This window comes from Seriola dumerili, unplaced genomic scaffold (assembly GCF_002260705.1).
Source record: "Seriola dumerili isolate Sdu_G_001 unplaced genomic scaffold, Sdu_1.0 BDQW01000258.1, whole genome shotgun sequence".
Lineage (NCBI taxonomy): Eukaryota > Metazoa > Chordata > Actinopteri > Carangiformes > Carangidae > Seriola > Seriola dumerili.
Window position 1 is genome coordinate 610,129 of NW_019174513.1, and position 14,009 is coordinate 624,137.

Genomic DNA, 14,009 nt, shown 5'->3' on the forward strand with positions numbered 1-14,009 from the left:
TGGTTGAGGAGAAAGGCATTGAAATAGAAAAGAAAAATACAAAAGAAAAAAAATCAGACTGAGATGATTATGACTGCAACAGAGATGAAGAGCGGAAAGTGAGAAGCGTTTTTGTCTTCTCGGTGTGTTGTAGAATGTAGGCGTGGAGAACCGAGGGATGAGACAGGTGGGTGTCTCAGAAGGACCATCTCTCCTGTGTGCGAGGGTCCATAGAGAGGGAGGGGGACTGTGATGGGGGCTCGCTGCTGCTGTCTTCTCCGTTCAAACTCTTCCTACACACTGGACATGTGTCATGCTGCGTGGCCACAGAACAGAATGTACATTACATTAGCTTTGGGCAGTTTTCTCACAAGAGTTTTAACAAGTGGGCTCCCTATTTTAGTCCTGTTTTCCATGATAATTTGGTTGCGTGATCTTCCTGTCTGCTCAGTCAAATATACATCAGCCAATGTCAAATGACTAGCGGCGCAGGGCAAGTTCAGCATGGGTAAACTAATCCTGGATTTAGCATTAAACAAATGTTTTATTGATTAAACATAATCTGAACATGTATAATCTATTAAATATTTCTCTAATGGAAGCAAAAAGGGTTGGGCTTGTAATATTCTACACATTTTCTCACTGTTGATAAATCTCATGAGAGGACTCAAACCAACAATGGATGGATCCAACTAACTAACAAGGCCAAAGCCTGACACATCTTATTCCTCTGTGTCATAGCCGCACCGCCACACTGGACGACATGTTCCTTCATTACCATAAACAAGGGAAATGTTTATTTTGAGTTCATCCCACATGCATGGTCCTGCTGCTGTAAATACTCAGTTGGGCACCAAATGAATCCGCAACTGAAAATAGTCTCCATTAAAATCCACAATGCACTGCTACCCCACTTTGAGTAACATTTGCTAAAAACTGCAGCACCCAGCTGTTGTTAAATGAAAATAATTTATTCATGAGGCATTACTTAAGATTTATGTCTTCAGTGTCATAGACAGGACGTTGGATTAATGAATTGTTGGTTTTGGTCTTTTTATTGGATTTGTTGACAAGAACAGAAATATAGACTATTGCCAGGCTCACCCTCTATGAGGATTACCAAGTAGCCAAAGCATGTGTTCAAATTCGCTTTAGGTCTTAATATCATCATGAGCACTGTAAATATCTCATATACTGTACGCCACTACATGTCATTAAGGATCAGCTCATGAGTTCATTCTATTAAGTTCTGCTTTCTTTGTAGTGACTCACCATTTCCAGCCATGGTACTATACAGTCTGAATGAAAGAAGTGGTTACAGGGTAGCTGTCTGACCGGCTCTCCAACAGAGAAATCCTCTTTGCACACCGGACATTCCATACAGCAGTCTAAAGGAGAAAGGATAGACCTGTTTGTCTGTTTGTTCTTTAATCATTCACTGATTTCTGGTGGTAATCATCAGTCACTTTGACATCCATCAAATCATTACAATCAAAACAAGTTTGCATCATATTTAATTACTAAACACACTGAGACAAAAGCCTGAAAAAAGCACACAGACCATTATCCCAATAAGTCAGTTATCAGCAGGCCTGCAAAAGCTCAGCTCCATAGCTAACCACACAGTTACAGCTCAGTGGTAAAACAGGACAGCATATACAGAAGAGGAAGTCAAGAGGAACAGTTCCAAAACAGGACTGGGAGGAAAAAAACACTGGCAGTGAAAGACCAGTGAGCAAAAAGATGTAATTTATGTAACAAACGGATACTCTCAAGGTTAATGAACATCTCGTCCCAAACAGACACAGTTTCAGAGGCTTCTCTTGGCAGGTGGCAACAGCATATAACACAAGTGCCTGTTCATGCTCTATCTGAATGCTAAACAGACAGCATGTATTTACATTATGACAAATGTGTTATTAGCCATATTTTTTTTTTATTTTTTTTTTTTTTACAGAGGATAGATGAGGATATGTCCCCATGTATGCATATACAACTAAACAAAATAATACCTAATTTACAGAGGACTGGTGTTTATTGCTTTGCCCCTTGAAAGTGTTATTTCTGGATATTTTTATGTTAAAACTTATCATGCTGCAGTGACTTCTGTCTCAACTGCTGATTGCTTTGTGACTAAACAGCATATAGCACGAACAGCTTTAACAGGTAAGACAGCTTTTTAGTGGTGCAACCCAATTTTATTTTCTACTTCAAAACTAGCCACCTCTTTACGCAAAGACTTTACAACTCTTTACAACTAGCTCCAGCTTTGTATTTAGCTCGTTGTCCAGCTCCAGCTGCAAGAAATGCTGAAATTTTTAGTTAAGGATGCACAGCAAACAACACCTGCACAGATAAATTTAGAGAAAAACTACGAAGAGTGTCTGACCTGCTTGTTCCTGAGAGATATTGACAGTTGGGAGAGAAGAGATCTTCTCTTTCTCTGCTGGAGGAGGTCCTGTGTTTTCCAGCTGACATCGAGTCTACACACACACACACACACACACACACACACACACACACACACACACACACACACACACACACACACACACACACACACACACACACACACACACACACACACTTGTAAACTGAAGAGAAATTAAAAGGTGACACAAACGCAAAGTTGGTAAGAAGCTATATTAAGTTTGGTTTACCTGCGTTATCACGGCGTCTAACCCTCCCTGTCCCCAGGCGTAATCCCCTGGGTTAGAGTGCAGCATCCCCGTCCTGAAAAAAACACAGATGACTCAAGCTGATAAGAAATAGCTGTAAGACTGTGACACTGGCAGTACCACTGAGGAACTACTCTAATGTCATCTTACCATGAGAGCGGAGGTGAGCCAGGGACTCCAGAGTTGGCAAAGAGGCCAGCAAGAAACTGTTGCACAATCCTATCACACAGAGAAAATACACAACACTTAATGGCATTGCCAAAAATAAGAACAGTTAGGATTGTAACAGCATAAATAGCACAGTCATTATTATAAGTGGGTGTATGCAAGGCAGACAAGAGAGCCAAGAGGATGGTGATGAAAACAGAAGACAGTTACTCACCCTTCTACAGCAGGCGAGCGGTCTGGCCTGCTGCTGCCTCTGGACCGGTATCTCCTCTGGCTGTGCAGGCGAGGGGGGCGTCCTGGCCCCCAGTGTTCTCCAGCTCCTAGTAGACCCCCCATGGGTCCCCCTAGGCCTGCTGGGACTGACCCCCCAATTGGTCCCCCTCCTAACCCCCCCAGGTCGCTGAGACTTCCCAGGCGTCCTCCAGGGAGCCGAGGTTCTGAGTCAGGGGTGTCACTGTCTGTTGTAAATGGCCGCTCCAGTAACAATAGGTGCCATAGCTACAGGGACGTTGGGATATGACAGAGGAGGAAACAGGAGGCCATTGGAAGAAAAAAGGATTTTTAGATAAAAAGTGGGATTAGGAAAGGGAAAGCAGGGAGCAAAATGGGATATGAGAAAATGCAAAAGCAAATTAAAGGGCCAAAGGAAAGGTAAAAGGAGAAGGGAGGGGAAGAATAAATCAAAACACATCAAATGATTAAAAATCAATCCTCTTTGCCCCCTTCCCCACCCTGTTCCCCCCAGAATCCCTCAGATCAACTCGTACCTCTGCAAACTGTGTGGCTGTGTCATCTATCCCGTTAGCGCCACCCTCTAGGAGACTGAGGGAAACAGTGGAAACAAGGGGACAAAAGACACAATATTAGCAACATTCACTAAACCCTACACACATGTTCAAGTTGAGTGTTGGCCTGGGACAAAACTGCACAGTGAGCCCTCAAACTTCAACAGCATAACATGTAGGTTCTTTGTAAATAAGATGAAGAAAACATTTAAAGGTCCCTCAGCATGCTTTTGTTCCAGACAAACACTAACAGGCCTTAACATCTCATGCTGTCTACAGACGAGATGTACAGTAGATAAGAATAATACAAGTGTTACATGTTACCTGGAGTCTTCTGTTACTTCCTCTATGAACCCTGAATCACATCTTGGACAGATGTACTCCTGGAAAGAACAACAACAAAGACTGAGTCATTCCCTAGAATGCCCTAGAAACCAGGGTCACATATTTGTATGTCTTGAACCTGAAGCCATCCAGTTGACAATGATATAAAGTAGTGAAAAGCAGGAAATTCTCCCAAATTTCTCAAATTAGTAATTACAATAAAATTGCAGTTAAAAGAACAACAAAAATCAAGGTTGATATTTTTGTTTTACACATGAGAAAAGTTTTGTCTGATGTAATGTCTGGAAAATATTCTTCCATATTCACCCAGCCCTAGAGGGGGAACCATAAACTCATTGTCAAGACCTTGTGCTGACTGGCTTTGTCAACAAAAGAACACTTTGACAATTTGCCTTTGAGAGGATAATATCAACCAGATTTGTATGACTGCCTGTATTTTATGAATGTAACCCAGGAGGTAAAGCTGGTCTGCCAACCACACCTAAAGTGTGCTGTGTTTTAGAACCTGCTGTAACACAATGAGGAAAACACTCCACTGCCACCTGGTACAGCTGGATCATATGTTGTCCACTCACTGTAAGCCTGGGTTTCTCAACCTGGGGTCATTTACTATACAGACAGAGTTTAGACTGATATATTTGTTTTATAGTGTGTTAATGAAAAAAGTAGGTCACAAAAATAACAGCCTCTCATATTATATTATATATTTGTATTATATTCTATTTGGAGCTGATTGAGTGCTTTTGAAAACAGAATACATATTAATACAATTTTCAAACTCATATGGAAATTTAATACCTTCTATTGGATGGTTTACAAAACTCTGTGGCTCTGAAACCAGAGTCGCAAACAAAAATGGTTGAAAAACTCTGCCATAAGTAAAAACAGCTCATGTCAATCGTATGTCATTTGCTCAGAGGTTATATCATCTGTTGTATAAAAGGACACATGACTGAGAGATGGTCCTTTGGATATACTATAGAAGTGTGAAGTGATAAACTCGGGTGTTGCAGTCAGTTGGCTCAGTGAAGACATGCCACAGGATTGAGTGTGCCTGAGACAAGCAGGCCTGTTTAGAGTCCATGACAGTGCAGGCAGGAATTATCCTCAACCATATCATAAAAATAAAGATTCAGTCTGCAGTCAACAAGATCCTCTGGTGGACTGACTGACAGACACAATGACTGCCAGCCATATGGGCAATGCAATATACACTTGACATACATACAGTTTTTTAGGTATATTTTGTATACCATATTCATATCAATCATTGCAGACTAAATACATAACCTCTGAGGGTGTAGGCAGCTATTAATGCTTATTTTCATTTTTGGTTCTGCCAGTCACTTAATTGTTTAATGGATAAATCATTTGGTCAATATAATTTAAAAATTTTTAAAATGCTTATCACAGTCTCTTAAAATACAAGTTGCCGTATCAGATGAAAACCAAAGATATAAGGTTAACTATTGTGGAAGTGTATGAGAACCAGAAAATCCTCACTTGTGAAATGCTTGAAATGGAAAGAAATCTGACATTTAAGCTTAAATAATTAATCATTTATTAAACTTGTAGCTGATTAATTTTCTGACAAGTGACTAACCGATTAATCAACTAATCATTTCAGCTCTAGTCAGTAAAAGTCAATACAATCATACCACAAACAACAGCTTCCAAAATGACCACAAAGTTGACTCAACACCTCTCTAAAACAGAGGTGCCTAAACATTATAACCTATATGAATCTGGGATTTACTGCAGGGCTGTTGTGTTAAGACTAGATTAGTTTTAGCTAGGTGTACCTGACAAACTGGAAAATGAGAGTAAATGTGAAACTTTCACAACTGTCTACGATGTAGATAATAGTTTAAAACATCCAGAAATGAATAAAAGTCTGTAGAAATAATAGGTCACGTCAACGTCCAGACATTATATTGGTCACACTTCTGACTTTAAAACTGAAACTAAACATATTTGTGTTCTAGAAAATTCCCCAACTCCTCCTGTCAAGTGTGTTTTACCAGAAACAACTCCTGAAAATGAAGATAGCCTAATATCATCCAACTAATAATACAGTAAGATGTAAAATTAAATGACAAAGTAATAACACAGACCTTTCTCTCAGCTGTTAGTGTTGTTTTGTGCATAACACAACAACCCTAAGCTGATGTCAAGTGTCGAGTTTCCTGGCAAAACTGTCTTTAACATGTAATCTAATAAAACCTGTCGATATTTGCTTTTGATGTCTTATTTTTGACGAAGACATCTGCGAGTGTCACGAGTTTATTTAGTGAGTTAACAACAACAAACGCCGCTAACTGCTAACAGGCTAGCTAGGGTTTAGCTGTAGCAACCAAGCGAAACAAACGGTATTTTGGACAAAGACTGACTTGTCAACTACACGTATTAAACAAGAGAGTGTGACGGATAAAGAGAGAAAATCGTCTGCCTTACCGGGAGTTTGGGGTTTACTTCTCCTTTACAACAGTGACAGAAAAATCGATGCGGGGGAACAGCCGCAGCCTCCGCCATCTTCCCCAGACCAGCACACAAACACTGACGTCGGTCCTCCACAAACGGAGGACAGCTGTCCGCCTCCAGCCCGGCATGCACCGCGCCTCCGCCGGGCAAACCCGAGTGAGTGGAGCCGTAGAGCGGAAGTGTTCATGTGTTGATAACGAGAAACCGCATGTGTTCAAGCTGTAGTCTTTGGGATGCTTGAAAACGACGATTGCCTCTGTCCAGAAAGGTTTGTAAAAATATTAGTGAAGCATTAGACGTTTTGGATCACATTATCATAAGTTGTATTAGCCATTAGCTAAAGTGTTTGGCTTGTCTGGTCAGTATCATTTCGTTCATTTCTAAGCGAAGCTAAAAATAATCTTACTGGAATTTTATTCTTTTAAAACAGTCAAACTGTTTATTGCTGTTTGTTGTGTGTAGACTTCTGTTTATACTGTCACTTCATCTATGACAAGCCCTGTCATTTACATACCTACACTGCCAAGCACAAGTTTCTGAACTATACTTATAAATACATTAAATAAGTTTTAGGCACTAAAAGTCAAGTGAGGATGCTTTCAAAAATAATGACATGACCAGAAAACTTCATAAAGAAGTTGTAAACAGAAAAAAAAACCTAAATCAAATCAATATTTATTGTGACCACCTTTTGCCTTTAAAACAGCACCATTTATCCTAAGTGCACAGTTTTTCAAGATAGTCAGCAGCTGTGTTTTTGCAAGCATCTTGGAGAACTTGCTGAAGTGCTTCTGTGGATTTAGACTGTCTCAGTGTCTAATATCTCTTCATGTAATCCCAGACGGACTCCATGATGTTGAGGTCAGGGGTCTGTGGAGGCCAGAGCATCTCTTACAGGACTCCTTGTTCTTCTTGTCTCTTAGGACAATTCTTTATGTCTCCGGTTGTATGTTTGGGCTCGTTGTCATGCTGCAGACTGAATTTTGGACAGATCAGAAGCCTCCCTGGCGCTATTGCATGATGGATAAGAATTTTAACATCTAAAACAGGGCACCAGGCAATTCCCGTCTATAGCAGTTCGATTCGGGTTAGGAGGTTAGGGGACTCTTAAAATATATGTATTAACAAAAGAAAGGTCAAAATAAAACAGCAGAGGCCAAGATGATCTAATTTTTTTCATATATGAACATAGTAACCAGTGTTTTTCACATAGCAACAATAGCCCTCCTCGAACATAATAAAATTAAATACATTTCACTTTTAAAAATCTTACTATTCAGTGAGTGACCCTTTAACGGGCACACTCTCTGGTCCTAACGATGCTTTTAATTGGTGCTTTATTAAATTCAGGTGTTCTGGAAAGGTTGACCAGTCAGCCTAAGCCCACAGTACATATACTGCATATTAAAAGCACAGCTGTGTTATATTGATTATTGTGTTGATACAGGTGCTGAACATTTGTTTGTAAAACTTGTAGTGAGCCTAAACATGAGCCATATAATCCGTGCTGTGTGTGTGTGTGTGTGTGTGTGTGTGTGTGTGTGTGTGTGTGTGTGTGTGTGTGTGTGTGTGTAGATGACGGCCCAGGAAGTGCGTCTGTGCGGTCTGCTGCTGCGGGAGCACTTTGGAGAAGTGGTTGCAAAAGTGGGAACACACCTGCTCAGAAGTGGAGCACAGAATTTAAGAACAATTATTCATGAGACTGGCATCTCTCTGGACCTGGTACCGCTCCTATTTTTACTATCTCAATGTTTTTACCATCCCCACGTCACACCATGGAAACATTATTATGCTTTATATATTTAGTATTATATAAACTGTTTAGCAGTTCACCCTTCGAGGTGATGTTGGCGGTCGATCGATCCATGCTAGATGTAATATCAGTGTGTTTACATGCACTGTAGTTACCTGATTATTCTGCAGCAGTAGTGCAATAGTTGTTTTTTTTTGCATCATTTGTTTAAATGCAAAACCTGGTATCTTTTTACCTGACAGTCAGTTACTGCTCCAGAAACCTGATTACAAGGTCATAACCTTAGCTAAGGTAGAGGTCAGTCTTTTATTACAGGAAAATCTGATCACCGACAACACTGATGTTTTAATGGGATTCTTGAAGCAATACGAGTAGATCAATACATGCTAATACATTACGTCCAATATGCAAATACATTTTCTGCTTTAATTTGATAAGTGAATTGTTTGTGTGCTTGTAAAGAGAGTCATTCGTTCTATCTCAATGCAGGTAAAGAAGTCTCTGTGTGTGCTTGTGCAGCATGGGACCTGTGTGTTCAGCGCAGGTCGTAAAGGACCTGGGAGTCCCACAGAGTATCAGACCAGCTGTGATCGAATACTGAGAATTCTGCGTTACCCACGCTACATCTACACGGCCAAGACACTGTACGGTGACACCGGAGAGCTAATCATAGAGGAGTTACTACAGAGAGGTCACATGACCATGAGCAGCACTGTTAAGACGGTCGCCGACCGCCTCACGCAGAACATGGAGGGTCTGTATCTTGATGTCTGATGACAGTGAATGGAATGTTTTGAAACCTGAATTTGGTTAATAACTCATGGTATCCATGAGTCCAAATTTGGCAGCCACCGTGGATGATTGCATTAGGCCATGACACCCGTCAATCAACAAAACAACTCCCCAAAAATATAGTTCTTTTTAAATCTTAGAATCTAGGTCCTCCAAATCACCACCATATGAGAAGGGATTTTGAATATTGAAACTTAAAGATATAGATAGATTGATAGATACTTTATTTATCCCCTAGGGGAAATTCATGTAAAATTGAAAAGCTGAAACAAAATTTAGTTGCATTTTTCCCATGACTTCTTTAGAGTTGGAGTTTCCTTAGAGCAACTTGTGGCCTTGCGAGCAACTGTCGATTAAGGCTTAGAGTTAAAGACAATGATTCGATGTTTGGATTTGTGCTGGATGTAATGATGGAAAGTCACTGTTTGCAAGGTCACAGCGGTGTTCTCCTTGTATTTCCTGTGGTTGTAGAGGGGCGCAGCATGGATTACAGTGAGGTGTCTTCTGCCTTCTCCAAACTGGTGGAGACTCATTTTCTTCAGCGCTGTCCTCCGCAAGCGGGAGCAGGAACAAAGGAGAGCTCCACTCCAGCCACCCCTGCTACCCCAGCTGCCCCGTCTGCCCCCGCTACCCCTGTTAGCAACACCCAGCCCACACCAGAGAGCTTCCCCGACTGCTACAAGGTGCCACACATGACACTCATCGGGCGAGGCAAACGCCAACTCTCCAGTGAAGATGGAGAGGACCAAAGGAATGCAAAGAAGGCTAAGTTAGATTTAGAGGTGAATCTCTTTCCCCTCTCCTTTATCTTACATGTTGTATTGTATATCTCTTTCTCTGTCTCCTTCATATGCTCTCTGGCTCTCTTTTGTTCAGACACATGGTGATGAGGGGATTTACTGGCAGGTGAATTTTGAGAGGTTCCATCTCCACTTCAGAGACCAGGCCATCATCAGCGCTGTAGCCAACAAACTGGACCAGGTCAGGTTTACACACGGAGGCTTGAGACAAATTTTTAAGAACAACTCAACAAAAAAAAAACAGTGGGCTCTAGGGCTTTTACCGCTTTGTAGTGATCTAGCCACAGCTTCAAGTTCCACTGTGCTGATTGGTAAAGAGAGTATTAGAATCTGTTAAAGTAGAATTGAGTTCAGAGGAATGTAGTGAAGTATAAAATTCCGTCTTGTTGATTTCTAATGGCTCTGACGGGACACTTGAAATAATCTTAATTCGCAGAATTAATTGAGACGACGACATTTGATGCTACTGATGTACCGATAATTTGCTTGTTCCATCTCCCTGTTCATTAAATTTGGACAGAGAATGACGTAGAAGCTCGGTAGTGTATTGTATCTTTATATATTTCTGGAGATTTAGAGATTGCATAAGGAGAGTCTAAACGAGACATATGTTGTGCTAGCCGAACAAGTTTTTCTTTCCTAAGAGATTATCTCACCCCTGATGAACGCCTTCGTGGTTTCCCACAGTAAGGAAGCTGTAACATCTGGAGTATTGTTAACTTTTAAAAACATTCCCAGAAACAGGCACGGTCTGATAAAACAATTGGATCTTATTTACAACCAGAAAACAGATGCAAGCAGTCTGTTATCCACCAAAAAGAAACCAATGTGTGTGAAAGTGTGGTGGACTTGGGAAAAAATAGTATTCCTTTTTAGAAGGATAAATGAACTGCCAGGGTTCAACAACATTAAACTCCTCCATATAAGTTTGAATTATTTTAGCAGATTTGGACTGAGCGCTTGGGACAGAGGGAGATCGATCCAAGTAAGGATTCAACCAGCAGTTAAAATCTCCACCCAAGACTAACTGGTGTGAACATTAATTCGGTAACATTGGAAAAAGCCTCATCATCCCAGTTGGGAGCATATACATGAGCCAGGATTACATTAATTTCATAAATCGATCCAGCAGTAATAATAACTCTACCAGTAGAATCAGAGACAGTTTTAGCATGGACGAGAAGGGATAGATTTATATGTAAAACAATAGCAACCCCTCCTGATCTGCTGGAAGTGGCAGAGAAATATACTGTACCTGTCCAATCCAACCTCGCCTCAACCTGCAACTACCTATATTTCTCAAGTGGGTTTCTTGTAAATAAATTATATGAGCACCAAGACGCTGTAAATAATGTAAAAGCTTGCTGCGTTTTATCGGGTCGATCAGGCCTTTGCAAGTCAGACTGGTGAATTTAATGTTGATGAGGTATATATTCTGGAAGGAAGAACAGATGCTTCAACCATCAGTTTAGTTTTGAGGAAGTGGAGAAATTGTCTCGGTCAAGCTACAGTACATCTAAACACCGAGCATGGCTCTTTTCCACACACGGTTAAATTGGTATTATGATTGTTTGTGATTGCGATGATTTATCATCTTTCTAAATCTTTTCCCTTTTACAACTCAGACTAGCAGTGAGATAGTGAGGACTATGCTGAGGATGAGTGAGGTGACGACTTCGCCCACAGCCACCTGCACAAAGCCCCTCTCGGCCAATGAGATCTTTCGCTCGCTCCCGAGCAGCTATAACATCGCCAGACCCATTTTAGACCAGTACCTCACTCTGCTGGTGGATGACCCGGTATGACCTCCGCAAGGCACGTTACACGTTTGTGTTCTTCATTTTTATCCACAAGAATTTTTATTTAGATCCGCTTGTCCTTTTTTCTTTTTTTCTCTTTTTTATCTGTAGATGGAGTTTGTGGGGAAGGCTGGTGAGAGCGGAGGAGGGATGTATGTTGTCAGTATCCTTTTTATTTAAGCATGTTTTCATGAGTTGCCACACTGGTTTGTACCATTGAATTCATGAAACACAAGGTGTTGGTGCTTTTCTTAACTCATCTCTCAGATCTGCACAGAGCACTGGCCAATCTGGCACGGGCCACACTTGAGTCTGTCGTACAGGAGAGGTAAGTCTGTGTGTCTGTGTGTGTGTGTGTGTGTGTGTGTGTGTGTGTGTGTTTGAGGTTTTAAATTATTCTGTCATCAAAAACTCATTCGTTTATTCACTTTTAATCTGTCATCAGATTTGGCTCCCGGTCAGCACGCATTTTCCGTCTGTTGCTAAGGAAACGTCACCTGGAGCAGAAGCAGGTGGAGGATTTTGCCATGATTCCAGCCAAGGAGGCTAAAGACATGCTCTACACGCTGCTTTCACAGAACCTGGTCCAGCTACAGGTATGTGCTTGACATGCTAAGATGCTTTCGCTGTTCCTTTCTTTGCATTCAGTTGTTCTTACCAAGCTGTTACCCAACTCAGTCTCTGATTCAGCAGTTTGAAATCAGAAAGGATGATGGGTTGTGGATTGTTTCCAAAGCATACAGTAGGTTTTGGATTGATGAATGCGTTTTCCCTTCATTCCCACAAGAACTTGAACACACCATGGAAAAGCTGCCAAAACTGTCCTCATTCTTAACTGCTACCACACATGATTTGTTACTTTGGTAAAAAATAAGGGGACATACTGATCGCTGTGATGGCTTTAAATATACGAGGCAGGTTTCAAATCTCTTCAAGTCAATTTTCTTAGTGTATTAACATGAGTGGCTGCCTGGAAGGAAGTAATCCAAAAAATATGTGATCCAAAAACCTACTTTGAAAATTATTTGGCACACATGTTTAAGATGCACTAAGTGAATGAGATATTTTAAAACCACACTGTAGCCTAATCTTTCATTACTGGTTGTTCTGTGAACAATGATGCAGGGAGACTTTAATAGAAGTGGCCATCTGTCTATTTCACTGACTGACTGACAGTTGGAACTGACACACTTAGATGATTTGAGTCATCAAATTAAAGGCAGCAGACACTGCTTATTTAATCTTCCTACACATCATCTCTGAATAACTGTTATATATATTTTTTATTATTCTTCAGGAAGTCCCAAAGACTCCTGACTTTGCTCCCTCTCGTACCTTTTATCTTTACACCGTCAACCAACTCCCAACTGCAAGAATGCTGCTGCAGAACTGCTACAAGGTAAAACAATGAACATAAGTTATTCTCTTCAGTTCACACAAGCTTCTGCCTTCATTGATTTCTTGTCGGTGTTGTACATTTATCTCTGTGCAGACCGTGGCCAACCTCATAGAGAGACGCCTGTTCGAGTCCAGAGAGAGCAAGTGAGTGTCTCGTTATATCCTCATGTTTTCTGTGTGTCACTGCCTTTGCCAGCCTGATAATTTGACGTGATCGGTTTTAAAAAGTTGTACGGCTCACACACCGTGCCACTTATGCTTGGTTTCATGTTTGATTGACAGGCGTCTGCTGGAGAAATCCCAGCGAATCGAGGCCATCCTGGCATCTCTGCAGGCCAGCGGGGCCGAGCCGGAACAGCTGACCGAGGTTGAGGAGATGATCACTGCTCCTGAAAAGCAACAGCTGGAGTCTTTACGGGTCCATATCAATAAGTAGGAGCACAAAACAACACTACAATTCTCTTTTACACAGATGTCTGTCATCTCTGTGATCTGGCAGTGTGACCATTTGCACTATTTTCCTTTTCTTTTTTTTTCTTTTTTTCTTCCAGGTTAGATTCAGCAGAGAACCAGGTAGATGAAACCATCTTTCTTCTAGAGTCCTACGTCAACTCCACTGCCACATCCACAGGTTGAGTCGGATTTATGAGCGTTGCAACTCACCCATCATACTTAAGAAGATTTTGCTCTTACTTTTTGTGTATGAATGCCATCAAATGCGACTGCTTTAAAGTTTATAGCTAGAAAGTTTCAGTTTGGAATAAAGTGCGTGTTTTTACTGCTTGCATCAGCAAATGAAAAAACTGAGAACATGAATACTTTTCAACACTTTTAATTTCATTACAGAACAAACACAAAACTGAATGACAAACATAGGACAAAGTGATTGCTTGAAATGTAAAACCATGAAGATTTCTGTATATTAAATAGAAGTATTGTGGTTTAATACACTTTGGTTTTCCTTAGAAATTAGAAAAAGATTATTTACACAAGTGCTCCCAACCCTGGAAATAGTGGGTAGTGCATTTCTG

At 40.9% G+C, this 14,009-nt stretch overlaps 2 protein-coding genes across 2 annotated transcripts; one reads left to right on the forward strand and one right to left on the reverse strand.

Annotated features, from left to right (window-relative positions):
- Positions 1-48: 48 nt before the first annotated feature.
- On the reverse strand, positions 49-6,511 carry rnf115 (ring finger protein 115). Its single transcript, XM_022756476.1, has 9 exons — positions 6,410-6,511; positions 3,935-3,993; positions 3,593-3,647; positions 3,040-3,323; positions 2,808-2,876; positions 2,640-2,712; positions 2,369-2,462; positions 1,252-1,367; positions 49-295 (listed from the first exon to the last, which is right to left on the reverse strand). Exons 1-9 carry the CDS (start codon positions 6,485-6,487, stop codon positions 176-178), a joined length of 948 nt encoding a protein of 315 aa, XP_022612197.1. The 5' UTR covers positions 6,488-6,511; the 3' UTR covers positions 49-175.
- A 102-nt stretch (positions 6,512-6,613) lies between these two features.
- polr3c (RNA polymerase III subunit C) lies at positions 6,614-13,926 on the forward strand. The gene is made up of 13 exons (XM_022756478.1): positions 6,614-6,704; positions 8,012-8,158; positions 8,679-8,943; positions 9,453-9,763; positions 9,858-9,962; positions 11,407-11,580; positions 11,692-11,743; positions 11,848-11,908; positions 12,026-12,176; positions 12,878-12,979; positions 13,073-13,122; positions 13,261-13,410; positions 13,530-13,926. Exons 2-13 carry the CDS (start codon positions 8,012-8,014, stop codon positions 13,612-13,614), a joined length of 1,653 nt encoding a protein of 550 aa, XP_022612199.1. The 5' UTR covers positions 6,614-6,704; the 3' UTR covers positions 13,615-13,926.
- The last annotated feature ends 83 nt before the right edge of the window (positions 13,927-14,009 follow it).